Source organism: Lycorma delicatula, chromosome 9 (assembly GCF_047948215.1).
Source record: "Lycorma delicatula isolate Av1 chromosome 9, ASM4794821v1, whole genome shotgun sequence".
Lineage (NCBI taxonomy): Eukaryota > Metazoa > Arthropoda > Insecta > Hemiptera > Fulgoridae > Lycorma > Lycorma delicatula.
The window spans coordinates 43,655,003-43,682,672 of NC_134463.1; the positions used below are offsets into that span (position 1 = coordinate 43,655,003).

Consider the following 27,670-nt stretch of genomic DNA (forward strand, 5'->3'; position numbering starts at 1 on the left):
ATGTTGTTATCAACAAGTTGTCGGTAAACATCAAAGATGTTACAAACATTGCTAATAGCAATGTTAGAGGATATTTAAAAACATTTCTATTAGCATTATCACCGCTCGTTAATTCATTCATGCTGTAGCTGTCATTAAGTGCCGTCGTTTTCGTGAAAAATATTTACCGGTATTTTTTATATAGTTACATTGTTTAGTTAAATTGTGACGGAATATTTAAATGTTAAAAATACTGAATTTATTAAACGAAATGGAACGAAGGTGACATGGTAAAATTAATAGAATTGTTTAGAGAAAATCTGTATCTGTTCGGAATATAAAGTCAGAAATAAAAAATAAAAAGCATGAATGAAAACGGTGGAGAAATGGGAACAAAAAACGATAAAGTTGAAAAGAAGATGCGCTGTCTGACAGGTAAATTTCAAAGAGAAGCTAAGAAACTAATGAAAGAACCTGGTACAGAAGATTTAAAATAAAAGTGGTTTGTATATAATATGCTATTATTCGTCTAAGATAAAAATACTCAACGCCATTCTCGGTTGGTGTGAACGGATGAAAATTAGTAAGAAATTAATCAGATGAACATAAATTTCCGTAGTATTAATTACTTAGTTTTTTAATATTATTATTTCGTTATTTTCGGTCGTCATTTTCATTAACAATTCAAAATCAAAACTTCATAAAACGTTTTTAAACTACCAACACAGAAAATTTCCATTGTTAGAGTCAATATTATATTTTCACAGGTCAACCATCAAATCACGGTGACCTTTCCAGTCTTGTAGTGAAGGTCGCGCCCACTATTTTCATTTTCGTCTCCGTTTAGCAAGAATGTTACATAGACTCAGCGGCGTACGCAAGGGGAGTTACCGGGTTTGAACCCCCATTGAAGTACCTTTTAATATTACGCCTAATAAAATTACACATATATATTTGAGTATCTTTTTAAAAATCCATCGTCTCTTCTAATTTTTCACTGTCAGAGTAAAAACATTTATCGACAAAAGATCTAATCCGCCGCCCTTCCTTCTTCAATAATTTAATCCCTGTACTCGGAGCTGCGGCCTACAGTATATCACTCAACATGCGACGTAGTAGCCGTCATTCAGCATTCTGAGGGCGGCAGTGCTCTCACTGGCGCGGTGGGTGTCAAAGCATATACTCCTCCTCGTCTACTGAAAGAAATGAAAGACCATAAAAGCCGTGCCGCTTATTAAAACGGTACGATAATTATACCGACCTTGAATAAAATAAAGCCGATACCGTATAAAATTACTTATGAAACATATTGTCAGGACAGCTGTACAGTGGCAGTAATGCATATGTGAAATATTGTACATTGTCGAGCGGTGTTCCCTCTGTTAGTCTGAGTTCAGATTTTGTTGTGGAACGTTCGTTTAACGTTTTGTGCATTTCCCAGTTCATATTTTTAAATAGAAATTTCACATTGTCGTTCCGTGTTCTTTAATATATCTAAGCGACCTCAAAGTTTAATTTTACAATTTTTTTAACAAAGTTGCGTGCTGGTAGTGATTCTTGTAACGTAAGTGAAAATTTCATTTTTATTATACAAAATGAAATAGTTAAAAAAATTGTAGCCTAAGGCTGTGAAAAAAATACGTTATAGAAGATTTTATTAGGGTATTTATGAATGTGTTACACTGCGAACACTGTAAAATAAATATATCGTAACATGCTATAATAATAATAATGATAACGATCAATTGCAAACAATTTTAATAATGACCACCTCCTTAACAAAATTCTGCGTAGGCCACTATATAGACTTATTATAATGTTACATAACATAGGTATTGTAAATCTACCTTAAGAAGGAAAAATTTTATTTATTTTGTAACTTTAATTGTGTATATTTTTATTTTCTTTAATTTTTTTCTATTCACTTTTTAGTTTACCCCCCCCCCCCCAGAGACGAACCCCGGAGCATAAATACAGCTCCGTTGGTGGGGGGGGGGGTGTCATCGCCTCAAACTACCTCGGCAGAACTCAAGGTCCCACTCGGTAGCCGGGACCCGGTCTTTCGACTAGTCGCCATACTTTAAATGAGGGGACTTCAAAGGGATCCCCCATCGGGACTACGGCCTTATTTACCACCCCATTGCTCCGCCAGGAGTCCCCGTCCACTCATCGGTTATGAGACGCCGGAGCGTCTATCCCTCCTGGACGAGGCTACCCCGCGCCGGAGCCACCATAATTCTATGCTCCACAGCGAGCACACCTCAATTCCGGTGTACATTTCTGCAACCTCGGCCCCCCAAAGCGTGGCCAGAGGTTTTGTAGGAAGTGCAGCGGGCTTCCTTCCGGCAATTCACCTTGACATGGTCAACCTCCCTGCAGTTAAAACATTGGCCAGTCCTGTCAGGGCCACTACACAGCTTTGCCCGGTGTCCCGTATCCCAACAACGGAAGCACCGCTCTTCCAGCGACCGGCGCATTACCCGGCAGGCCACCATCCAATCCGCATCCGGCTGACATGTAGCAATCTATCCGCCAGGATGGGAGGCAAAGCTAGCGTCACTACCTGAGTGGCCCCGATGAAAGTGCTTTCATCGAAAGCACATCAATTGTAACAGTCACCGGTAACACGACGAGGATCTCTCATGAACTCTTCTTTTGTGGTTAAGGCATCCACATCCTTAATAAGGACATGGATTTTTACTTTCTTTAATTGGCATTTTTCACTGTTTAAATTCATCTTCATTTATTTAATATTTTATTAAACATTCTTCTTCACTATTCATAAATGATAGCTTTTATGTACTTAAGTATATAAAGCGATTTCAAATTAATCTTGCATAGAAAGAAAAATAAATTATTGAAATATAAAATTATATCTGAGGGTTAAATAATGGTTTTTCATTAGAAATTTACACAATTTATGCTTTAAAAAGTGGATAATGCACACATTATCCACTTTGTGTAAATACACAGTATTTACACAAGAAAGAGTGTGTATGTGATAAAAATGGGTGCAGTTCTGGTCAACTAATAAATTATTATCTATGCGCAATTGGTTATTTTCATCCATTCAATATTAATTTTTTTTTGACAAAGAACATGTCATTATAAGAGATTCCAAATAGATTTTTAAAACCCAGGGTGAAAAAGACCGTTTTTTTATTCATAGGATTTGGTTTAAATATTTAAGAAAATTCAGTTCCTACGTAATTAGAAATTGTTTGATGTACGTCATAATTTCAGTGGACCATATTCAAAATTGTTAACTAAAAAATATTAAATATTTACTGATTTATTTATTCCTTATGTTATGAGTATTTTGTTTCTGAACATCTTATAAATGCAATTAATGCCATTTATTGATTAGATTATTAAAGATTCTTTACTCAAATTGTTAGTTAATAGATGTAAATGCTAGTAAATGTTAGCTAAATTTTAAATTATATTAAATGATTTTTAATTAATTTTGCGCAGAAATAAAAAGAAATTCATCATTTTTTTTAGTAAAGTACAGTTTCAAATAAACTAAAAGTGAAGACATGATAAAATCCGATCTGACATGATAAAAACATTTCCTTCAATATTTATTTTAACAAAGTTATAATTTTATTAAAATAAAATCATTTTTGTTTTATAAAATTAACTTAAAATATAATGTACCCTGAAAATCCAACGGTTCTAGATACAAAAAGCAGATGGAATGTTGGGGTTGGTGATTAAACCAATAAAGTTGTTAATTTGTATTCATATTTCAATCACATTCGAGGCTTCGGCCTTAACTACCACGTGATCTTGCGAGAGCCAATTGCACCGCAGCATGCTTCAGTTCAGCCGGCCGCTGATATATACACTCTCTCTCACACTTCAACCTTTTTCTGTTTATCCAACGGAACCACCATCAGGATTACTTAAGAGGATGAATGAAGATGATAGGTATAAGTGTAAATGAAGTGTAGTCTTGTACATTCTCAGGTCGACCATTTCTGAGATGTGTGGTTAATTGAAACCTAACCACCAGAGAACACCGGTATCCACGATACCGGTGTTCAGATCAGTACAAATCAGTCATTCAAATCAGTACAAAAGTAACTGCCTTAACTAGGATTTGAACCTTAGAACTCTCGACTTCGAAATCCGCTGATTTGTGAAGACGCGTTCACCACTAGACCAATCAGGTGAGTTCTCACACTTCAACCTACCACTAGCATTATTTACTCGCACTCTGTATAACATTCCCGATCACCTGGTAGAGAAAAAGTCCCACCAAAATGGCCTGTCCTTTTAAAAATATTTTTTCTTGGTATAAATATTATTCAGTATAAACCTCAGCATGCCTCAAATATATTTTTTCGATATTTATGAAATACAATTTTGAAACGGCCTGGCAAAATTTTAAACCTGACTAAACAGCCTGGCTATTTTATTTTTTATTTCGTTAAATACTAAATTTGAAGGTATTAAAATTTCAAAATGCCTCAAGGATTTTTTTTGCGAATAAAATTTCACAAAGTTAAAAATTCAAGAGTTGGTTAGGCCCCGCTACCTTTCAGCCAGGTCTTCGATTTTGTGTTCAGACATTACAAAAGAAGTGTTACAAAAATTTTCACGGTGCTTCAAATACTGCCCTAAAATGTTTAACAGTTCTCCACTATAAGTGGCAGCAATAAATAAGGTATAGTTTTTAAGTACAGATAATTTTTTATTTCATTTGTAAATGTAAATTTGAGATTACTAGAGATCTATTGGGTAGATTTCCTAAAAAAAGCTACCTATTGTTATGGGTACCATAACCAGACTTTCGAAAATTTTGACATATTTTCGCGTTTACATCCCCCAGCCCCCAAAACCACCGACAGTACTAAACTGTATATATACATATACACAAATTTCATTTTCTTGTGGACAACTATCGTAATTAATTGCCGTAATTTTGCGTCAATCACTTTCAAATTGATACGTAAAATATAACGACCTAAAATCTCGGTCGAGTTCGTTAATGGACAAAATCGGACCACAGGGATGGAAACGCGAGGGGGGCTTTTTCGAAAAAAAAATATATCGTTATAACTTTCTTATTAAGTAAAATATCGAATTGGTTTAAAGTTCCTACTATTCTTTCGATAAGGGCCTAAAACTTATCTCTAGGTAAACTTTTTGATGTCACCTACCATTGGCCCAGGGGGTGGAAAAAATGGGGTTTCGAAGACAAATAAAATCATACCTCCCTTAACAGGCACAGTATCGAATCGGTTTAAAGTGGTTGTTAGTCCTTTAAACATTACCTAAAACTTTTGTCTGAAACAATTTTTGATATGACCAAACCTTACGGCAAGGGATGACCAAAATGTTGCTGGAATTGTATGAAGATGGGGCTTGTCGTGTGCTAAATATGTGAAACTTTTTTCACATGCAACCATTGTCGTACTGAGTGAATTTGAAGTTTTTCTTAACTTTTAGGTGGAAATATTTTTTATCCCCTAATTAACACCGGTGAAAAGTACCTCCGCCTTCCGGCGTGCCGAAAGGGATTTTTTTGTTAATTGTTTTATATTAATTTCTTTGCTGTTGATGTTGAACATTTTTTAAAAATTATATGGTTTATTTCAATAATAAACACTGCATTGCTAAGGTAATTAACAATCTTATTTTCATTTTGAGTTATATGTTTATTTATCATTTATAATTAGAAAAATACCTTTATGTTCTATGAAGTCTGGCTTATCCCATAGAAAAGCCCATGTTATTGCCATTTTGCTACAAATTGCAGTTATTTCAAAATCAGTAAAACTTTATACAAAGATTATTTACTTCTACTATTTAAAAAAGACTTTTTTATACCTTTATCAATGAATAATGACACCTTGTTCACGGCTCACTCAGTGAAATCACTGAATAGTTTGATTATATGGGAAACCATTACCCCATAGTAGTGTGGGACTCTCTTGTAGGCCTACCCACTAAAACCCTGCTCCTTTACAACATGGGATGACGGGCCCACCTTCCAATATTTTTTTTTTTCTAATTTCAACCTTTTACATAGACAGACTATGCCTGAGGAGGTCCAGGCTGTGCTACTAAAATCGGAGAGGCGATGTCTGGATTTACAAACAAGGTCATGGAAGAACTAAGGGCCTGGAAGGAGTCTCGCTCAAGCACGAGGCGTGGGAGGGTACGGGGGCGGACAGGCTCTCTGCTGAGCGTCTAGGGGGTACCCCGCGCATGTTGAGATCGCCTGGGTGCGATGATGCTGGGGGTACTCCGCCTGTGTTCTCGATGTTTCACCTGGCCCCCTCGAGTGGCTGAAGCCAGAAAATCCTGGTGAAGGCCTTCTGCAAGTAGATATTCTTCATACTGGTCTGGTCGCCAGGTAAATAAATCCATTAAATAAATGCAGAAATTCCTGCCTTAAAGATTGAGGAATTACCTGATGACAACAAGGTGTGTCCAGAGATTGTGGATAGGGGAGAGGCTTCTAATATGATGGTCAGCTGCGAATAAAGGGAAAACCTGACTGAATAGTTGCGGACAGGTAATGGCAATGTCTAAGGCATGGTGGAGTACTGTAGATGAGCAGTATACCTATAAATACAATATGCCAAAAAGGACACTGTGACAGGGCAAAGTTATTCACTGGATAAAGCTAATTTTAAATATGGATAAAACGCTAATGCATTCTGCTTCTCTGTATAAGTAATATTGCCACTTGCATTGGTAGAATTCCCTTTAATGATAACTGTAATATTTCCGATACTTATAAAGTGACATTTTTGGGTTTTTCATGTCAAATTCTCTTGATGATCAAATAACTGATTTAATTTGCAACAAAATCAAACTGAACTGTTTTCTAAATTAAAATATCTTACTATAATTATTTTTTTTTATGTTTATATACATTTCATCCAATGCATACATGCAATTTCAAGATCATAAAAATCAGTAATGCTTAACAATGCAAACTTTACAATAGTGTAACATTCCGTTAATAAAATTTCTATGGTAATCCCAAAATCCTGGTTTAGATATTTTTTTTTTATTAAAACTGTAATATATTTTTTTGTGTAAATATTTATTAATTAAATAATTCTGAAATGAAACAGTTTAATTGGGTACTAGACAAAATAGTAAAAATCATTTGTTTTTTATAGTTAATATTTAACCCTTAGCTCTCAAGTGTTATGGCCTTCATACCGGCATTTTCTTCTCTACTCAATTATCAATCCCCCATAATTTTAAATGACAGCTTATCTTATTTCCAATTGTAGCCTTTTACAGCTTTATCTTAATTATTCTTCCAAATGTCTTCCAGAAGAAGACACTGTGGAATTATTTATATAAAGTTCCTTCTACATGAATAAAAATAAATAAGAAAATTATGGTTGTGTTTTTGCAAAATATATCTAATATATTTGATCTAAATTTTACATTATCAAATATGGTAATACTGAATTAACACAAAATATTTTATAACTTTCAATATGCAATTACTTTTTACATGCATTTGATTCAGTACATAATATTAAACATGTATACTAGTATTAGCTGAGCCATTAAGGAGACTAACTTCAAAGTATAAACTAAAGCCCTTTTTGAAAGGTTACCACTAGCAATTCACAGATTTTTTCTTTCTGCAAAAAATTTCTATTTATTTACATAAAAAGTATGAGAAGGTAACTTAAAGAAATCGTCATAATTACATGAAGATATATTTGCTTTCATTACATGAAATACAAATCTGATTACTTATGACTACCTTTATTTCATAAGATGGCAATTACTACATTGGTATATTACATATTTAATAAATGAATGCGTACAATTAAGACTGTTGTTTTTTAAATACAAAATAAGATTTTGTAACTGCTTATTTGCAGTAATGTTTTTCAAGAAGGTAGGTGGTTTTGTTGTATTTTTTTGTTGGTTTTCCAGACTATTGGTGTCAATGTAAACTTAAAGCAAGTGCAAGTATCAAGAGATGATAGTGTTAAATTACTTATATGATTCAACTGGGCTTGACTTGTATGGAGATTAGTAACAAAATGTTGGATTTATTTTCAATAAGATTGTTTCAGGTGCTTCACGCTTAAAGTTCTCACAAAATAATTTGCCAGACCTTCTGGAAGATGTTACTCTGATAACAAGAAGGCAGATGATTTTCCAATACAAAGAAGCAACTTAACTCTTTTCTCTAACAGTTAGATGCAAATTTTTGAACAAGTAGAATGGACGTGGCAGATCTAACTGCCCTCTAAGGTCATGTGATTGACTCAACACCTCAGGACTACTTCCTGCAGGGTCATTTGTATTAATTAATATATGAACAAAAATGTAATACAAGAGAAGAATTAGCTATTAAAATTCTTAGTGTGGTACAACTAAAACAATATAACCCTGTTGAAATACGGTAAGCAAACAAAAACACTGTTCATCAGGCAGTGCTGTATTCACTATGGCAGAAAACATTTTCAGCAGTTTATTTGTTTGCAAGTTGGTTTTATTGTTTATCTGTTATTTTAATGAAATACTTAATTCTTTTGTTTTGTAAAATTGAAAAACTTGTTTCACTCAATACCTACTCAAAATCTGCCACATTTTATTTTTAACAAACTTCAAAATTCTTACATTTGTATTTAGTTTCTGTGATCTTTATTTAACCATTTTATTCAGAATCAATTTCTCTACAAGTTCTGTTAATACTTTTTGTGTTTATTAACCAATTAACAAAGTTATTTTACACCAAACATAAAACAGGGTGCTTTTTTGACCTCGATCTTTTGTCTTTTACCCCAGATTTATATATTAAATATGTTTGACCTACTTAAAATTAAATACAATTTTATAGTAAATTTAATAGCAATATCTTTTATATATAATATCATATGAAACAAGCCTATCAATAAGCCTGATTATGAATTATATCTGTCAATACTATCATCTAATCAAATAGATTTTTAATTAGACTGATAATTAACCTTAAACAATCAACTGACACAAGTATAACATTGTCACTAATAAAAATTTTATTTATATAACATATAAATAAGAAAAAACTAATTAATTTTTGAAGACTCTAACATTTTCAGTACTTTCTTACAACTATAGCGTACAGATTTAACAATTCCTGCTGTAAGGATTCCTTTTAAAGCTTGAGACGTACTTGATTTCCACACAATATCTTTAATAGAATTTTCAACAATAACATCAATGTCTGTATCAAATGAAACAGCTCTTAGAACATCTTCAGTGTCCTGTCGTTGACCACTGGCTTGTTCATTCCAATATCGAACAATTGATCTCTGAGGTGTTCTTGGTAACTGATTTAAATGATGCAAACGTGCAACAGGACTAGTATCTTGTCTACAAATTTTAGTTGAACCATCATTTTGCATATCAACAAATTCATGTAACGCTTTAATAGTTGGTTTATATAATTGACGAAATATATCGACTTGTGGTTCTACAATATTGTTAACTTTATTTTTATCTTCACCAAACACAGTTCTAAAATCACCAGAGTATGATAAATTTGTAATTGTTCTATATAATTCCTTTTCTGTAAATGTGTCAGGTAATAATAATAATGCAGTGTGAACAGCATTGTAAAGATTTTGATTTAAAGCTAATTTTAATGCAGAATCAGTAGATGGAATAATCACTCTCACTGGTTTATGCAAACGTCCAGCAATATATAACTCATTCCAGTCTAATAAATCAGTTATTAAATCTTTATTTGATATTATACCATATTTAATTGAAACATTTTCCTCTTGGATAGGTATCAAAGTATTGTAATAAACTTTTGCACTACAATTTTCTTGTACATTAGCTAAAACTTTATGACCAAAATATTTAAGTGAAGAATAATGACTCGGATTCATTGATAAATTTTGTGCATGAAAATCAATAGTATTTTTAACAACAAATACTAGATCTATCAATGGATTATTTGTTAATTTACCAGCTTGTTTAAAAACTCCAGAACCATATGCAAAACAAAACGTAAAATGTTCATATGGGAATTTGGAAAGTATTTTTTGGTAAATTGTTGGTAAAGATGTCAAACCTTTATTTAATAATGTCATTGTAATAATTTAATAAAATTTTGTTGAGGCAAAATTTGGATTTTTTTCAACAAAAATAATTATTCACTTCAATTGTTCAAATATTTCGCAATCTATTAAAAAATACACATCAGATTTCTTTTACTTTTTTAATATTCTATTAATCATTCATACATCATAATCAAATTTACTTAAACACTTGAATGTTTTTTGGACATTAAAAATAATTATGATAATATTGTGTAATAAAAACATTACTATACTTTTTTATCGCTGATTAAATAACCAAATATAAAAATGTTTTATTTCATAAAATATTTATCTCAATTAAATAAAATATTAGCAATACTACTCTGATAACTCATCTGCATCATCATTTTCCGATTTATTACCTGAAAATAAAAAAAAGTTCATAAATAAAAAAGTAAATCTTTATTCAGATAAATACATTTATCGTGATACGTTTTATCACGTAAGACTAATATTAAACCAACTAAGTTTGTTTTAGAAAAATTGTTGTTCAGGAACTTTTCCAGTATTTTGAAACAGATGTCCAATAATAATCTTTTGCTATTAAAATGCTGTACACAATAAAATCAAACAAGGAGCTTCAAAAATTTATAAGAAACCAAATTGAAGCCAAGTTTGTAAAAACTTGATCTTATTTTCATATATTCAGTAAAAATTTTGAATTGTGCAGGGTTAAATTAAAATGGCAGATACAAGCAAGTACCCAATTGAAGAACCAATGCACTAAAAAGTGCTTTATTCATTGTTTCATAAGGAAATTCCACCAGTAATAAAACTATGAAAGTGGGAAAAACCTTTTCCACCAGATCATCCTCCATTTGAAATGATCTTTCCAGTCAATCCAATTGCTCTGATATTGTAGAAGAATCCTGTTTATGATCTCTTAAGTCAACTTGGAAAAGGTTTTAGGAGTTAAATATTTTATACTCAACACTTCAGAAAATAATAAAATAATTTTAATTGGTATGGAATTAACTGCAAAATGGAACTCCAACTCTTTATAAAAAAGAAGGTTCTTGGCTACAGTGTACAAACACCACAGCCACAAATCCCCTTTCCATGTAAAGAAATGAATATGAATTACAACTATAATACTAATTTATTCATTGGTTCTTTTTTTTTAATTTATTGGGATTATTGCACTGAAGAAGAGTGAACTTGTTTATATATGTGAGGTGCAACAGTAAACATTTTTAGTAAATATAAGAATCCATTATTTACAACAGAATTATCAGGAAAAGACTGAAGGCTTTTTGGGACATCATATTGTCCCAGTTTAGTAAATATTGTCAATGTATGAGGGTAAAACTTTTGCAGAAGAGAATTTTCACTCTACTTTAGGGAAATTTCATGCGTTGAGGATTGGCAATCTTTGGCCTACGCACCTGCCTACAGACAGCAGATGTCAAACCAAAAGAAAAGCCAAATCAAGGTCAGTCACTTCACTGCTCACATCAGTGTCATTACTGTTGTTTTGGCGTTTTAGCCTATTTCATTGTGCACCTATTTCATATTTAAGTTGTTGTGGTGTGTGCGTGCACAATGTCAAAATGAAAATGTCATTACAGAAAAGCATATTCTAAAGAATGGGATTTTATAAAAGGAGGAGGAATGAAGAAGAGGCGTATTGTTCTTTCAGCAGCAGCTTCATTTCAGTAAGTCATGGTGGTAGAGCTGATTTGTTAGACCACTTAAAAACAAACATAAAAGTAGTAGTAGTAGTAGTAGTAGTAGTAACAGCTTGCATGGCGTGACTTCTAAGCCGATTGAATTTTTTTGTAAAAAAGGGGATTCCAAAGAAGATATAATGGTAGCTGCTGCTGAGCTTACAAGAGCTTGCTTACCATGTTGTGAAACACCATCACTCTTTCAAATAAGTTAAATCTGACTATTTATCCCGACTCTAAGGTTGCAGCAAAACAATCTACAGCACACACTAAAGCTACTGCAGTTATCAATAACGTGCTTTCTCCACATTCAGTTAGTACTTGCATTTCAGAATTAGAAAAAATTCCATATTATGGGGTTTCAACCGATGCTAGCAGCAACCATAAAGCACAAAAAATATTTTCTCTTGTTGTTCAATACTTTAAAGAAGATGATGGTATTACCAATAAAATAATAAAGATTTCATCAGTGAAAGATAACACTTTAGATACCATAACCAGTTACTTCTTAACATGCCTAAGAGCATAAACCTAATTTTTCCAGACAGTTTATGGTTACTTGGATAAGTAGAGCGTCCCTTCAGCAATTATCCACCTTTGACTGGATGATGCTAAAGGCAATCCCTGATTGGAATCAAATAGAAAATACTCAGGCTATTTTACCTCAAAGAAAGGTTATTTTTCCTTCCCAGAAAGTAAGGTTTTTGATCAGTTTCTTTGTCTAAAGAGCACGATTACAATTTTATTGGACAAATGTATGACAAAAAAGAGCATAAATGGAAGAATTTAAATTCAAGTGAAAAGTAGATTGGTGCTTTGAGAATACGGATAAACCCAGCAGGTTGGTCTAGTGAACATGTCAACGCAAATCAGCTGATTTCAAAGTCGAGAATTCTAAGGTTCAAATCCTGGTAAAGGCAGTTACTTTTATATGGATTTGAATACTAGATGGTAGATACCGGTGTTCTTTAATGGTTGGGTTTCAATTAACAACAGATCTCAAGAATGGTTGACCTGAAACTGTACTACACTTCATTTACATTAATACATATTCATCCTCTTAAGTAATACTTTACAGTGGTTCCAAAGGCTAAACAGGCATTGTTGCGTGCTTATCTTGTGTTGGCTTGTTTGCATGAATGTATAAATGTGTGTGGTACATCTTATTACCTGTTAGGTGAGCTATTTTTTCTGGATGTTTTTCTCCTTTAGGTATTTGTGGTGTGCAGTGTGTGTGTGTGTGTGTGTGTGTGTGTGTGTGGGGGCACTTATCCCCCTCCTGAAGTAATGCTTTATTAGCAGTTTTCCAGAGGGATCGTGGCATAGTGGTTTAGTGGGGTCACCGGGGGGTTGTGGAGGTTTAGTCGGTAGTGCGCACGAATACATATGCATTTTTTGTAACAGCTTGCGAACCTGTTGGCAAGTCCGACACTGCTTCGGCACTCATAAACGGAGTTCCTCCACTTCAAAAAAAAAAAAGAGGCTAAACAGACAAAAAAGAAAAAGTATGGATAAGTGTCAGTATTCTCACCTGTTGAAAAAGTGCCAGTAATTATTTTCAATACCAGCTCACAATGTAAATGTGAATTGTTTTTTCAATAATGTCAACTCGGTGAACTGATGAACACAACCGCCTTTCAGTGGAAACAGTTAAACACTTCCTAATTTGTCAGTGTAACTTCAACAAAGCCTGTGTTGAGTTTTACAATTATGTGAAAAATTAACCAGACTTTATAAAAGCTGCGAAGTCGTCTGAGAAATATGAGTGGTACACTGGTACACAAAGTGAATCTATTCAACTCATTACTGCAGCTGTAGTAATTCATGAATATAAATCTTGGAATGTTAGTTGTCTTGTATTCTGTATCTAACTAAAAACAATCATATTGTAATTATTTTAATTTAGTAAGTAATAAAATAGTTTTTTCAAGTGTTAGTTTTTTAATATTTGCAGAGAAGGGTCCTTGGAGCACCCTTTTTCTTGGTGGATGGGTTTATACACATTAGGTAGGCCACCCTATAAACAATTATCCCGATTTCACTTACCAAAAATATGGCAACCCTAATTATGTGCCACAACATAATAGTTGTAGATAAGCTGCAATGAGAAAAAAGTCACTCAAAAATAGTGTAGCAACTTCCACTTATTAATCATTCAAGCATCCTATAGAAGACTAAGAAGAAATGAGGAGAGAAGTGGTTTCCTATCACCTTCTTCACAGAACTTCATTATTTTCGTTATCTAGCTATGTTGTGCTGTTTTTACAAGTAAAAAAGCTAAGTAACTTTAGGGTTTTCAACATTTACTATATAAATTTGTCCAAAAACTTGCAGTATTAAAAATCGCTTCTAACAACTAGATTTTAGAAAAAGTTAAAATTGTATCTACATATTTTCCAAATTGATAAGATTTTTCTCGGCTGAATTACACTAAACAGGTAGTTTTACACTAAAGTATTTTATTACTAGAAGCCAAAAAAAATCATTTCGTACATCTCATCTTGCACATACAAGCAAAATTAAGAACGAATAAAAAATTAGTCTTGCATGACCACGGGCCGCTAAAATTATATTAGGTAACTGAATTTAGACCCTCAAAAACAATAATATGAAAGAATTGAAACTGACACATAAATTTTCCTTCTACAAATACAGAATAAAAATTTCTCATCAAAATACGTAAACACCAGAAAAGCTAAAAGCACATATAACTTTCCATATTTTAAAATAATATCAAAAATAATTATTTCTATTAGATTACCTTTATCACTTGAATTTTTTGTATCCTTTTCTACTACAGTTGTTAAAAAGGTATTAACTTCACTTTTAATTAATTTTAATTGCGAAATCAGCGAAGATAAAGATGCATCTTTACCTGTTGTAATAAAAGAGGAACCTGATTCAAAAAGAATATTACCAGAACTGTTTTTTACAATAACAGACATCTTATTTTCTCCCAAGTTGCAACCATTTTAAGTAAACACAATCTTATACAAAAAAATGTCTTTTAAAATAAATTCTAACTTAACCTCTTAAACCGCAAGTATTTTTACTTACAATCGTGAGGATTAGTAGATATATCGATTGGAGTATAGATATATCGATATATGTAATGCTTTTATCACTTTTTATTGAATGGATATTAGTGAACTTTTATGAATAGATTTTAGGCGTAGAATAAAATGGAAATACTTAACGCATTTTGGCATTGTGTCGGATTAAGACCAAACGGGGCTCTAGGGACTTTACAGCGGAGTATCTGATTCGTCGCATAGAAGGCTCAACCAATCTAAACGCTCTTGCCGAACAGTTGCTCTTTGAGCAGCCTTAATTATTTTTACTAGAGAAAATGACGCTCTGCAGAAAAACTCGTTATCCTCAGTCAAAGAAATTCGAAGTGCAAATTCAGCATTCGTTAAAACGTCGATTATATGATGTTTTAATAATATCTCATAAGGGTTAACACGTGACAAATGTTCGTTTCCGTATTTTGATTTGGTATAAAAGTTGAATTCCTTTACTTCTGAACAGAAATTTACCAAGTCACACATTAACCAAGATGGAATACTTCTTCAATTAATGAGAAACCCAGTGGCGGCTTGTAGCTAAAATAAGTGGAGATGCTGCTCCAGAAAATTTTTTCTGGGCCTTTTCAGGACCATGGTTAAAGTTTTCTGTAAAATAAAAGAACCGAAAAAATGAATCAAATAGAATAGCTGGAAGCAGGATAATAATCCAATTCTACACTATCACATTCAAGAATATTGTACACGGTTTAACCAAATAAATAATAAAATGCCAATACAGATAATATTTTTTAATATTATTAGATAATAACTTAATAAAATGACCGCTTAAAAACATTATAGTTCAGTGATGCTTAATTTAAATTTCTAATTAATTTAATTTAAATTTAAATATAATAATATTTATAATTATTAATAATATAATAATTATAATTATAATAATAATAATTATAATAATATAATTATTAATAATATAATAATATTTATAATTTAAATTTCTAATTATCTTCTCTATCGCCCTTCCAGCGTGTTTTTAGACAGATTTAGCAATCAAAGAGCCTTTGCTTTCTGCCATCTTCTGATCACTACTGAAAAAACAACTAAACCACTTTCATATTCCTTCCACCGACTAAACTAGAATAGGGCACGAACAAGGAACGTTCCATACACACGCAGAGTAAAAACAAAAAGTACCTTGCACCATCATTGTGGGAGTGATAGTGCTGGATGGACAGGATCAGGTGTGTATGGCAAAGGCGATCAGGTTTACTTAATAAAAAAAATACCGGTATGCTAGTAATGGATAGTTATCGAGGGCATACGACTGTTAAAGTTAAAGATATTTTAAAAAAGGGTATGACTGACAAGTAATAATTACAAGCGAATTGACATCTCTATTGCAACCACTAGATGTCTGCATTAATAAACCGTTCAAAAATCTTTCTTTTTCCTGTTTAGCCTCCGGTAACTACCGTTTAGATAATTCTTCAGAGGATGATATGTATGAGTGTAGTCTTGTACATTCTCAGTTCGACCATTCCTGAGATGTGTGGTTAATTGAAACCCAACCACCAAAGAACACCGGTATCCACGATCTAGTGTTCAAATCCGTGTAAAAATAACTGGCTTTACTAGGACTTGAACGCTGTAACTCTCGACATCCAAATCAGCTGATTTGGGAAGACGCGTTAACCACTAGACCAACCCGGTGGGTTACACCGTTCAAATCTGCATTAAAACAACTGTACAGTAAATGGATGGCTGATGGAAATTTCTTTCTCACGCCTACAAGAAGAATCAAACGCCTAAATTTGAACCAGATTTGTGTTTGGATAAAAGATGCTTGGGAACGTATTTCCATGGAATTAGTAACGAAAAGCTTTAAAAAATGCGGAATATCTAATGAACTTGGTAGTAAAGACGATCACCTTTGGCAGAGCGACGTGGAGACTAGCGGTAACTCTTCTACAGACATTGACAGTGATTAATTAAAAATAATATCCCATATTATAAAGCGTATTGAAATGATACTTTCTTTTCGTTTTACTTGCCTACTGATTCTGAACTAAACTAATACTTACGGTAATTAATTATTAATGTAATATTGTAATTTAAATGAACTAATTAAATGCTTTACTTTCTGAATATTTTCGTATTTTTTTATCATATCTGTTGCACTTTAAAATACCGGTGTATACTAGATTTTGTTTTTAGATTTTCGAGATGCGGGGCTTATTAGGGGCGGGGGGAACTCGAATAACTACAGTAATTAAAAAGTCTAAATTCTATTATTTTTTTTATTATACATTTTAGAATTTTTAATTTTCGGAGGCTCTAGGTAACTGCCTATTGGTTAATCCACCACTGGATGCAAGTACCTCGCAGAGGTGACAAACAAGGTCGTATGTTGAATTCACCTTAAATAATCAGGAAGAAGATAACACTTTTCTTTCATGCTTAGTGCTCAGCAGAGGGCAAATTCATCTGAGTGGAAAGGTGAACTGCCGCAAAGTAAGTGTAAGGGGATCAGAACCAACACTAGCAATAGTCGTGCAAAATAGACTCTCAAAAAATTGATGTCTTCTGCACAGTTTCCAGAGAAAATAATTGGACCCTACTTTTTTATGAAAAAAAAGAATGTTAACCTCCTATCTGTAAATATTGTAGAATAGACTTATCCTGCAGTTACAAGCTGATTCTGATGAATTCATTTTCCAGCAGGACGGAGCACCACCATCTGCAAGTTTGAATACTTCTTAACAATGAGCTTCAACAACAATGGTTAAATGAGACCACCTGAAGGGGTCTGCCCATTTAACATTCCATCTCTGGTTACCAAGGTTGTCCAATCTAACTGATTTTTTCTTGTGGGCATCCATTTATGTACCCCTCTCTTTTAGCAACTGTGAAATCACATAACACCAGACATGAACGCTTGAAAACGGAATTAGTTTAACTATCATATAATTGAGTGAAGTGGTTCAAATAACAGGAATTGTACCTTGGTGAGGGAATGAGGCTAGGTTCACACTTTTTCCATTGGAAGAGTCAAGCGGTACCCTTCCAAGTCAGAATGCAAGGGAACACTGACCCAAGGGGTAGTAGGAAAGCACAGTGCATTCTTAAAGCAGAGTTATTTTATGATTTTGGTGAAAAAACATCCAACATCGTGGCACAAAGTGACTGATTTTTCTATTACAACAATGCCCCGTACCTACCATGCAGCAGTTTTTACAAGAAACAGAATGACCTTGAACTTTATTGACCTTTACTTGAACTTTATTCTGCTTCATATACTTGACTTCATTTCCAAGCATGAAAAGAGACCTCAAGCGAAAGCGATTTGACATGATAGAAGAGAACAAAAACACCTCATGCCTTGAAAGGCATAACAAGTAAAGTGTCTACAACTGTTTTGCCAATCGTATGGTATGAAGTGTTGAAGACTGAAATCGATTGAATTTTTATAATGTAAAAATAGATTCAACAATTAAAAACAAAATTCATATTATTTTAAAAATGATGAAATTCTTCATAATTTTTTTTAGTATAGTTACAAATTCTCGTAACTATGCATCTGGAGGGAATTGTGTTGAGCATTTATGGAAATAATACATAATATTTTATTTAAATTGTATTTTATATTTCACAAGGTTATATATTCATTTTTTTTAAAGAAAAATTCAAAATTCATTGATATTTTTGACACATTCTGTACAGTATATGGAAATTCCACGATTCTTTTTGCAGTTTCTTTGAGATGATGACACCAGTTTTGAAGCATTGTAAATATATTTACAAAACAAATTGTGTACTCAGAGCAAATATAATATTTGATGTGTCTGGTATTTGTTCAATTATGTTTATTATTTTTTTTAATTCTCTACATTTACAGCTTCTCACAACTGACATCAATAATTTTTCTGTAGAACTTTACCCAAATTATGCATAAACAATGGACTACAATAAAAGGCAGCATAAAAATATCTTAGAAGGAAATGATCATTGGTTGTGAAGGGACAGTTACATAATCAATGGCATCATTCTCATTCTATTCCTATAGTATTCTTTCCATTTTCATCCAAGTTCACGTTATACAATACTTATAACAATCCTTAAGAATAATCCATATATTGTTATTTTAGTATTTTATGTTACGAGGAACTGCATAATTAGCTCTGAATGACCTGGAAAAATTTCTTCCTTAAAATACAAAAGTGAGTAATCATAAATATTTGATATTTCTAACAATATAATGTTTTAAAAAAATAGTTAGTGTCATTTTAATGATTTATAGAGGAATTAATAAATCAGATTACACAATAAAAATATTTAACAAAACAAAAATATGTTATTTATTAAATTAACAATTTTTGTGACGACAAATTTCATAAATAATACAGCAAATACATATAAATATGTGCAAATACACATAAATGTTGTTTATTAATTATTTCTGCCATGATTTTCTTTTTAATTAAATATATTACAAAATGATGTTTATAATAAAAATAAATACATATAATTACAAAGTATCGAGGATTCAAAATTAAAATGACAAAAAATAATTAGCCAAATGTATTAATGGCACAGTAATGTCAAATTCTTGATTCTACACACAATACTATTTTTAAATAAGTACCAGATTTTAGTAGTTTCACTCATGCACACTGATCAGGGAGACAATTACATCCTGATAACAAATATTATTATTGCACATAGGAAAAGAGTTTACACTAATTAAACAAATTTAGAAGTAATTTAGAATTGTGATGTTGATGATGAAAAATTGGATATGTTTGGTGGAAATACTCAAATAACAGTGGAAAGGCTATCTGAGTGTCTGGCGATGTGTTGGGCAATGAGCTGATTGCTGACCTGGTTATGGAGTCATAACCAGTTCCCCAGAGTCAGTCAGCCAGTCCCCCCCTCTTTCTGCTGTTGAGGAACTCTTTCCAATTGTTGAGTTCGTATGGCATGAGATTGCGATTGAACAGAATTCAAAGTTTATAATTGAAGAGCTAAAAGTAGCTGTGACCAGACTGCACCCTACTAAGAGTCCAGGACCAGATCTGATCCCTGAAAAGATTGTCAGACTTGGTGACCAGACATCCCTGGCTTGTGCTTTACATTCAAGCGTCTGGAAGGAAGCGCGCTTAGTACTGATACCCAGGAAGAGTGATAACGAAATGGACAGGGTTTCGTATTGGCCGATCTGTTTATTGAATACCATTGGGAAGTTGTTCGAGAGGCTGACTGCAGACAGACTACAGGTGGATCTGGAGGTGAATGGTGGACTCTCCCCAAAACAGAATGGGTTCATGAAGGGGAGGTCCACAGTTGATGCGTTACAACATGTACTTAACTGGTCTACAGATCGAGGCAGTAGTTCCCGGCGTCAAAGAAGGATCCCATTAGTGGTCCTCTTAAATATCAGGAATGTTTGTGGTAGCCTCCCCTGGCCTGTGATTAATCAGGCACTACGGGAAAAGAACATTGGTGATTATCTTTGGGGTATTATAAATTCCTATTTACACCAGAGAAAGGTGACATAGGTACCGAAGACGGCGATATTCCCGCAGAAGTATTTGGAGGAGTTCAACAGGGGTCGGTCATTGGACCACTTCTATGGAACATAGCATTTAATGGTTTGCTGAGGATTATGTTCAATGGTGATGTCAAGTTAATAGCCTATGTCGACGACCTGGCTTTCCTGGTTGCCGGCAGGACTGAGCAGGACATGGAGGAAGATGCAGCAGCAGTGGTTGACAAAATACAGGGGTGGCTGGCAGCGAGAGGATTGACTCTGGCACCAAACAAGTCATCGGTGATAGTCTTCACCAGTAGAAGGCGTATTAGAGAAATAAGAGTCCGTATTGGAGATACAATAATACTGACGTCTAGGTGCGTCAAACATCTAGGCATGTAGTTAGAGACAAGTAGATTGTATAACGAGCACTTGAGTAAAGTTACAGAACGTACTGTAATTGCTATCAGTAAACTGTGAAGGCTGATGAATAACCACCGAGGGTTACAGGGAAGTTGGTTTCTATCTTTTACAGTTACTAACAGGGCATGGCACGTTAGAGGCCTACCTCCACTGATTTGGCAGGCGTGCAATTCCAGAGTGCTGATATTGTAACGAGCTGGATCCGGCTGAGCACATGGTTTATTGGTGTTGCAGATGGGATCGGGTGAGACAAGCACCGGGATTGAGTGATCTGATACCTTAGAATACAATAGGGTATATGATGAGGGGGAAGCATGAATGGGATGTAGTAACTTCAATGGCAACTAGAATCACAAAAAATATAGAAAGACATGCCAGGTAATGGGACAGGGTTTAATTTAATTCTGTTGGTAGGGGTTTACACGGGGCAGTCCTGATCATGAAAGGGCAGCTCGCTGGGGTGGGCCATCATTGACGACTGATTGGAGACCCCTTGCGTTCAGGGGAAAAATAAAAGACTGAGACTCGGCTGGCGCCCATCTTCATGGAAGGGCATTGGTTAGAGGCATGGCATAAAAAAGGACTGAGTCTCAGCATACTAAGTGAGCGACCCCCGCAGGGCACAGCATAGCTGGCTCCTGCGGGGTCTTGGGAGCTTAGAGGGCAAGGCACCCCCAATGAGGATGCGCAATGCGTAACTGCTGGTCCAGCCTCAGTGGTAGTGGGTAAATAAATAAAAAAAAGTTCTATAATCTGGTTTGATAGAAGTGGGCATTATTATCATTTAAGAATAAGTTACTATCTTATTTTTTTGTAAAAATTTCAGACTCATAAATATAGACTCAAGGATAAATTAACATTTTTTATTTTCTAAATATCGTTCTACATGATTATAGACTTTAATATTTATGGGCACCAAGCAATGATTTGACAGCTCATTTTTATATTTTGAAAATTCATTTTCACTTTTTGAGAGAGCCCAAGAGATGATATACTTCGGATGGGAATAAATATTTAATAATGATGATAAGGTCAGCATTTTTTTAAGATGCTTCAATTATAAAAAAGCCAAAAAAGGGAAATCACAGATAATGAAATTTAGCAGAAATTTGATATTATAATGCTTAATAATCTAAATCTTTGGCCGTTCATCACCTTTGATAGGAAGCAATAATTTCTAAAATAATTTCATGCTCTTTACTTACAGCAATTACAAATTCCCTGGTTCAGCTTACAGGCTAATTATATTTTAAATTAGTAGCTTTTTAGGTTAAATATGATTCTGAAGTTTATTGACACAGCATTAGTACCTAATTCTCTTAACATTTTTAAAAATCCAACACTAAAAAACTAATAGGATTGATTAACAAAAATTACATATAAATTGATGAAGAAATGTTTAATTCCGACCAAATTGAATTAAAGATCATCTAAAATCTATCTATTATATCTGGATATACTATAAACTACAATCTTCACTTGAAAATTTTTGTGTAAAAATTTAATTACATGGCAGATATAAATTTTCAAATAGCTACGAAGTAATCGCCTGAAAAATTAATTGTAATCTTACGTAGTTTGAATTATAAAATAAGCACTCAATACTATTACTGTATAGCTTGAATGACTTTTATAACCACCTAATTAGATTTAATGTAACAAAAAAATTACTAAAATAAATGATTTTGAATTTTACTATATTAAGTTTTTAATCACTTAATTTTTTAGCTGTATTATATATATCCATCAAACGTACAACATATTAATGATACATTAAAGGTATTACTAATATTATTAACTCTTAAATCAGAATATAACAAAAATATAACTATAATTTTATGAAATATACAGAAATAAAAATGAAACATATTAACAATAATTTATTTATTATTATTATTGTTACAATATAAGTATATATATTTAGTATATCTATCTATATTTTTCTACAATTCTTAACATTTTTTACAAGCAAAAATTTGTTAAATAAGTCACAGTGTACTATATTTATTAGTTAAAAGACTATAATAATTTTTAATAAGCGACAAATGTTCCAAAGTTTACTTAAAAGGTATATAATTAAAAAACCTAACTGGCTTGGAAGATGAAATATCTGAGACATTTACATACTGATTTAATTATAAAAATTAATTTTTATGTAAATATATAAAAAAATAACTTTTTCTTCCATAATCAGGACTATACTGGTGTATAGTAAAATTGATAAATGTTTGTAAGGATTATACGCAAGTTCCCTTGGGTAGATTTAAAAATTAGAGTTATTTAAATAATTTCTTTTAAAAATAATATAAACTAAATAATTCATTTCTCTTACATTTGAAGAGATGTAAATGAATTGTAGTGCAAGGTTAAATTAATAAAATCATTCCTTCTGATAGACTTCTGAATGTATCATTTACCTGTACACGACCGATTATATGAGTAATAAGAAAACCATTGAACTTTGTTTGAGAGGGACACACTGTTTGATATTGTTGGCAAGTACCTATTAACATTTTGATAATGTATAAAACTGCTGCTTTAATTGAATAAATAAGAAAGTGGTCTCAAAGATGCATACTTTACCATAATCGATCAGAACATTTGTCAAAAAATAATCAGTCGGATGATAATAATAATAATGTTTGAAAAATTAATATTATGCATATAATTTCATAATCTTTGGATAAGCTATGCACATCAATTTTAGTTAACTCTAAGACATATGCCACCAATAATGAATAAAGGAATTGTTTATATATATATTACGTTTAAAGATAAAGATAATGGACTTTAATCTATATATAAATGGGAAAGTTCTCACTGGCTCACTCATCATTCATTCTCCAATTACTGAAATGCTAGGAAACTGAAATTTGGCATTGTTATTTCAAAGTGATTCTAGAAGTAAATTTCAGGCAAAACTATTTTGATTTACAACTCCTAAGGAGTAAAATTAAAAAGGAGTTCTAAGACTGCAAACTTGAAACCTGGCAAGCATATTCCCCTTAAATACATGGCTACTGCTTACAGAGGATTTTTCCTCATTCAAAAAAGGGTGTAACAACATTCTCATTGGCTAGCTCATCATTAAATCTCTCACTTCTTTAGAGAATACAAGACTGAAATTAGCTGTGGGTATTCTAAAAAAGGATTTTCAAGAAATTTAAGCAACAATGTTTTACTTGGCAGCCTCTTCAAGAATAAAGTAAAAAAGTATGTTGTATCGTAAGAGTTAGAAACTCAGCAGATACGTTCCGTCGTCAAGTTAAGAAATAAATAGTTTCTTCCTTAATCCTTAAGAAGAAAGTTGCCGAATCAATTTTCAAAAACTAGTGTAACTTGCTGCAGTTGAGCTAAGGTAATGAAATTTACGAGGTAGATTTACCTCATAAATTATTAGCAGGTAGCTGTGCAATTTAGAGTATCCCTAAAAACCATTCCTAATTGGTAGAATGTGACAATCATTTATGATTGAAATTTCCTATTTCTTTTGAACCCTTTTGTGAAAGAAGCTTTAAATTCAGCAACAAATTACTCCAACATTCTATATATCAGATTTCCCCTTAAAGGACAAAGTAATTTCAAGAATTGATTTCATAATACTTCTTAGGATTTTGTTATCCGATTATAATGAAAGCTACAATTTGGCTCTGAAACTAATTCTCAGTATATGATATAAAAAATTAAACTTCCTGTTTAATCACCCCTGAAAGGGTGAAAAAGCATAAGCATTGATTTCCTTATTCTTGCAGACATTTCTAACACGTTTAATAGAAACTTAAGATTTAGCACATATACGTATATAGATACCAACAACAAAATTCTATTAACTCTCCTTGAGCTTAAAAGGGCAGACATAAAAAAAGGGTGCTTGAAAATTTTGTTTCTGTTCATTCGCCATCTTGCAAATTATTAATAATAAACAATTCAATTTTTATGATAAATAAATAATGTTAACTTTTTTATTAAAAAAATCTTTTTTACAATTGATCTAGATTTTTTTAGAGCAAATTTCCACATCATAAATAAAAACTTTAATTATAGCATGAGTTTTTCAAGTCCTGAGCGACTACTCAGTCTATTTCCCATAGGTCACTAGAGGTAAACCAAAGCTATTGTGTAATTACTAACCTTATTTCAATTTGTCATTTTATGAAGGAAAATTTTCTTTCACATGAGAGTAGTTACACTATTCTCTTTTAATTTCTTGATTGAGTAATTTACAAAAATCTTCAATCAAATAAACAAATAATCTCATGATTAACAGCACAAATATTTAAAAACTAGCCTATTTTTTCTGATTAATTTTAACAAAATCCTTGGATTCAAAAACCTTAGATAAGAGAATTTTACTAATAATCCAGAGAAGAAAGTGAATCAATTTTAGGAGCTCCTAAGTTTATAATCAGAATTTTAGAGTAATAATTCAAAACAAAAGTTGCATTAAAGTTTTATAAAAACTTTAATTTTTTTCTATGGAACTGAAACATGGATTCCTATGAGGAAACAGCAAAGCAGAATTTATGCTATCGAGAAGAAATGCTCAAGAGGGACAGAATATTGCTCATTCAAAAATAGGATAGGGTTGAATATTTATTTCCTTAATGGTAAGATATAAAGTACCTTATTGCAATAACAAGAAAGAACATAGAATTCAGATTAATAGTATACTCAAAACATTGCTGTAATATAATCCGGACGGAAAGTAAAATACTGGACGGCTTAAAAAAATATGGTTTAAATGTTGCACCTTATGAAATTGCATCAGCCAATAGCAAATCAGTGTGAAGAAGAACAAAACCTGAATTACAAATAAACTTAAATTTATTCATCTTGTTGAATAACATATTCACACTTATTTGACTCGCTTAATATACTAATAACATGCTCAATTAATTTACTAATTTTCAAAGGGCCACACTCTTTTTATATACAATTACTTACATAGAGAATATGCAGTAAAGAAGTCTCTCTTTTAAAGAATTTTATGAATGTCTTGAAGCTGTGTAAAAGTCAAACAAAGCTTTAAGATCTGTGTAATTTGTGAAAGGAGAAGTCTAGGATTTCTTCTTTTTATTTTGTATTGTAATCAGTCATCACCTGTTCAAATTAACAAAAATTTACTGTATATGTTGAAATCTCTTTCTTGTTATACAGTAATGGTTTTGAAGTAAGCGTAATAAAATACGACGGAAAACTTATAAAGAAAACATTATTACAATGTACTACATCTACTGTCTGTGTTAAGACACTATTATAATATGTATTTTTGAAATCAATCTTTGCTTGAAGGTCATGATTATGTTTCTTCCTACTATTGGTCCTGTTATTTTCCTCACCATGCTTCTAAATAGTTGTGCACTAAGAATTATTTTTACTTTTTTATACTCCAAAAAAAAGGCTAAATGGATAAATATGATCTTCAATTTTTGACTTCAAGTGTTTAATGAAGAGACCAGTCTTTTCATTATTTGAGCCAGCTCAAATCCTGTACTTCAGTCATGCACTTGAGAGATGTGAAGATTTTTAAGATAATACATATTTTTCATCACAAAAATCTGAAATTTAACTCTAGTTAACTTTCTGTTCAAGTCATTCCACTTAATGGATATAAGTCGTTACTTTCATTATCAAGAATTGATATGTAAAAACAAATCTTAATCCTAAGGGATTAAGTTGATAAACTAAAGTAGCTAGTGATTGTTCTTAATGTATCATTTCACGATATAGACTAGACTGTTCATCATTTTAAAGATGTTCACAGTTTAATAATATTATTTATATTCATTATTATATTATTATAACATCACTGAATGTAAATATTCTTGTTTTCAAAAACAGTTTGATATGATTTCAGATTTATAAGTATTTATTATTTCAGTTTTAAGAAAGCTATTATCCAACATCAGTCTAAAAAAATGTTTCATTCTTTGTGCACTTTATACAATTACAAGTGATAGACTAAAAAAAAATATGTTAAATCATTGATAAAAATTATGCAAATCAATAATTTTTTTTTAATCTATGGGGCCACTGTTAGGTATTGCTTCAGAGGATGAGCTGAATGACAAGTAGCGTGTGAAAATGCCATGCCTGACTGAGATTTGAACTCGGGACGTCGAGATGAAATGCCGAGACGCTATCACTCATGCCATGGAGGCCAGCAAATCAGTGGCTGGTAAATCAATATAAACTTGAAATTTATTTGCTGTGAATATTTATATGTAAAAAAATACTTTATTCTGCACAAGTTCCTTTAAGTAATTGTCATTACACACTTACATCAGCTCTACTGGTAATGAAAGATGAAGAAAAAGAGTTACTCTTTTCTATTAAAGAGAATGTGCAAATCTTTTCTCCTCATTTCATATCAAGGTATAAATCCATCATTACATAAAACTTTTGCAGAAAATCAAATAACTTGTGCAGAATAAATTTTTTTTAATAATATAAACAAAGCAAATAAATTCTAAATTAACTGATTTGCACAATCTTTATCAATGATTTTAAATTTTATTTAGTTTATCACAATTGTGATAGACCTACTACTGTTATGTAAAATTTAATTGTAAATATATCAAAAAAAAGTTTTTTTTCATTTAGAAATAAAATTAATGTACATCATAAACACAATTTAATAATCTTTAATAGGAAAGCATGCATTAATTAGAATATTACAATTTTTTATTTGTTTTAAAGCTTCATAATCATAATTTTTTTTTTATTACACAGTTTATGTATTACATAAAAAAAATGTATAATACAACGAAAACTATTAGAATTTGGTGTATTTGAGATGAAAATCAATATTGAAGTAAAATTAGTGTGTGATTTTCATGGCCTAGCCTTTTCAAATAGATTATGGTTACCATTAAATATTTTATGGTGTATCACGGTACTAGAATTCACTTCCATCTAGCTGTCTATCTTACATCTACTCACTACTTCTAGTCAGTTCTC

The 27,670-nt window shown here is 32.1% G+C and overlaps 1 protein-coding gene across 3 annotated transcripts; it reads right to left on the reverse strand.

The window, feature by feature from the left end:
- Window positions 1-7,663: 7,663 nt before the first annotated feature.
- LOC142329955 (phosphatidate cytidylyltransferase, mitochondrial-like) lies at window positions 7,664-14,953 on the reverse strand. 3 transcript variants are annotated; one of them, XM_075374937.1, is made up of 3 exons: window positions 14,496-14,953; window positions 13,266-13,601; window positions 7,664-10,429 (listed from the first exon to the last, which is right to left on the reverse strand). In XM_075374937.1, exon 3 carries the CDS (start codon window positions 10,056-10,058, stop codon window positions 9,027-9,029), a length of 1,032 nt encoding a protein of 343 aa, XP_075231052.1. In that variant the 5' UTR covers window positions 10,059-10,429; window positions 13,266-13,601; window positions 14,496-14,953; the 3' UTR covers window positions 7,664-9,026. The 3 variants fall into 3 exon arrangements, with proteins under 3 accessions (XP_075231052.1, XP_075231051.1, XP_075231050.1); XM_075374936.1 differs by having other exon boundaries at window positions 13,266-13,605; XM_075374935.1 differs by lacking the exon at window positions 13,266-13,601 and having other exon boundaries at window positions 14,496-14,944.
- Between the last annotated feature and the right edge of the window lie 12,717 nt (window positions 14,954-27,670).

Coding starts and splice junctions, on each gene's coding strand:
- LOC142329955 (XM_075374937.1), bottom strand. CDS start 10,058: ATGACATTATTAAATAAAGGTTTGACATCTTTACCAACAATTTACCAA.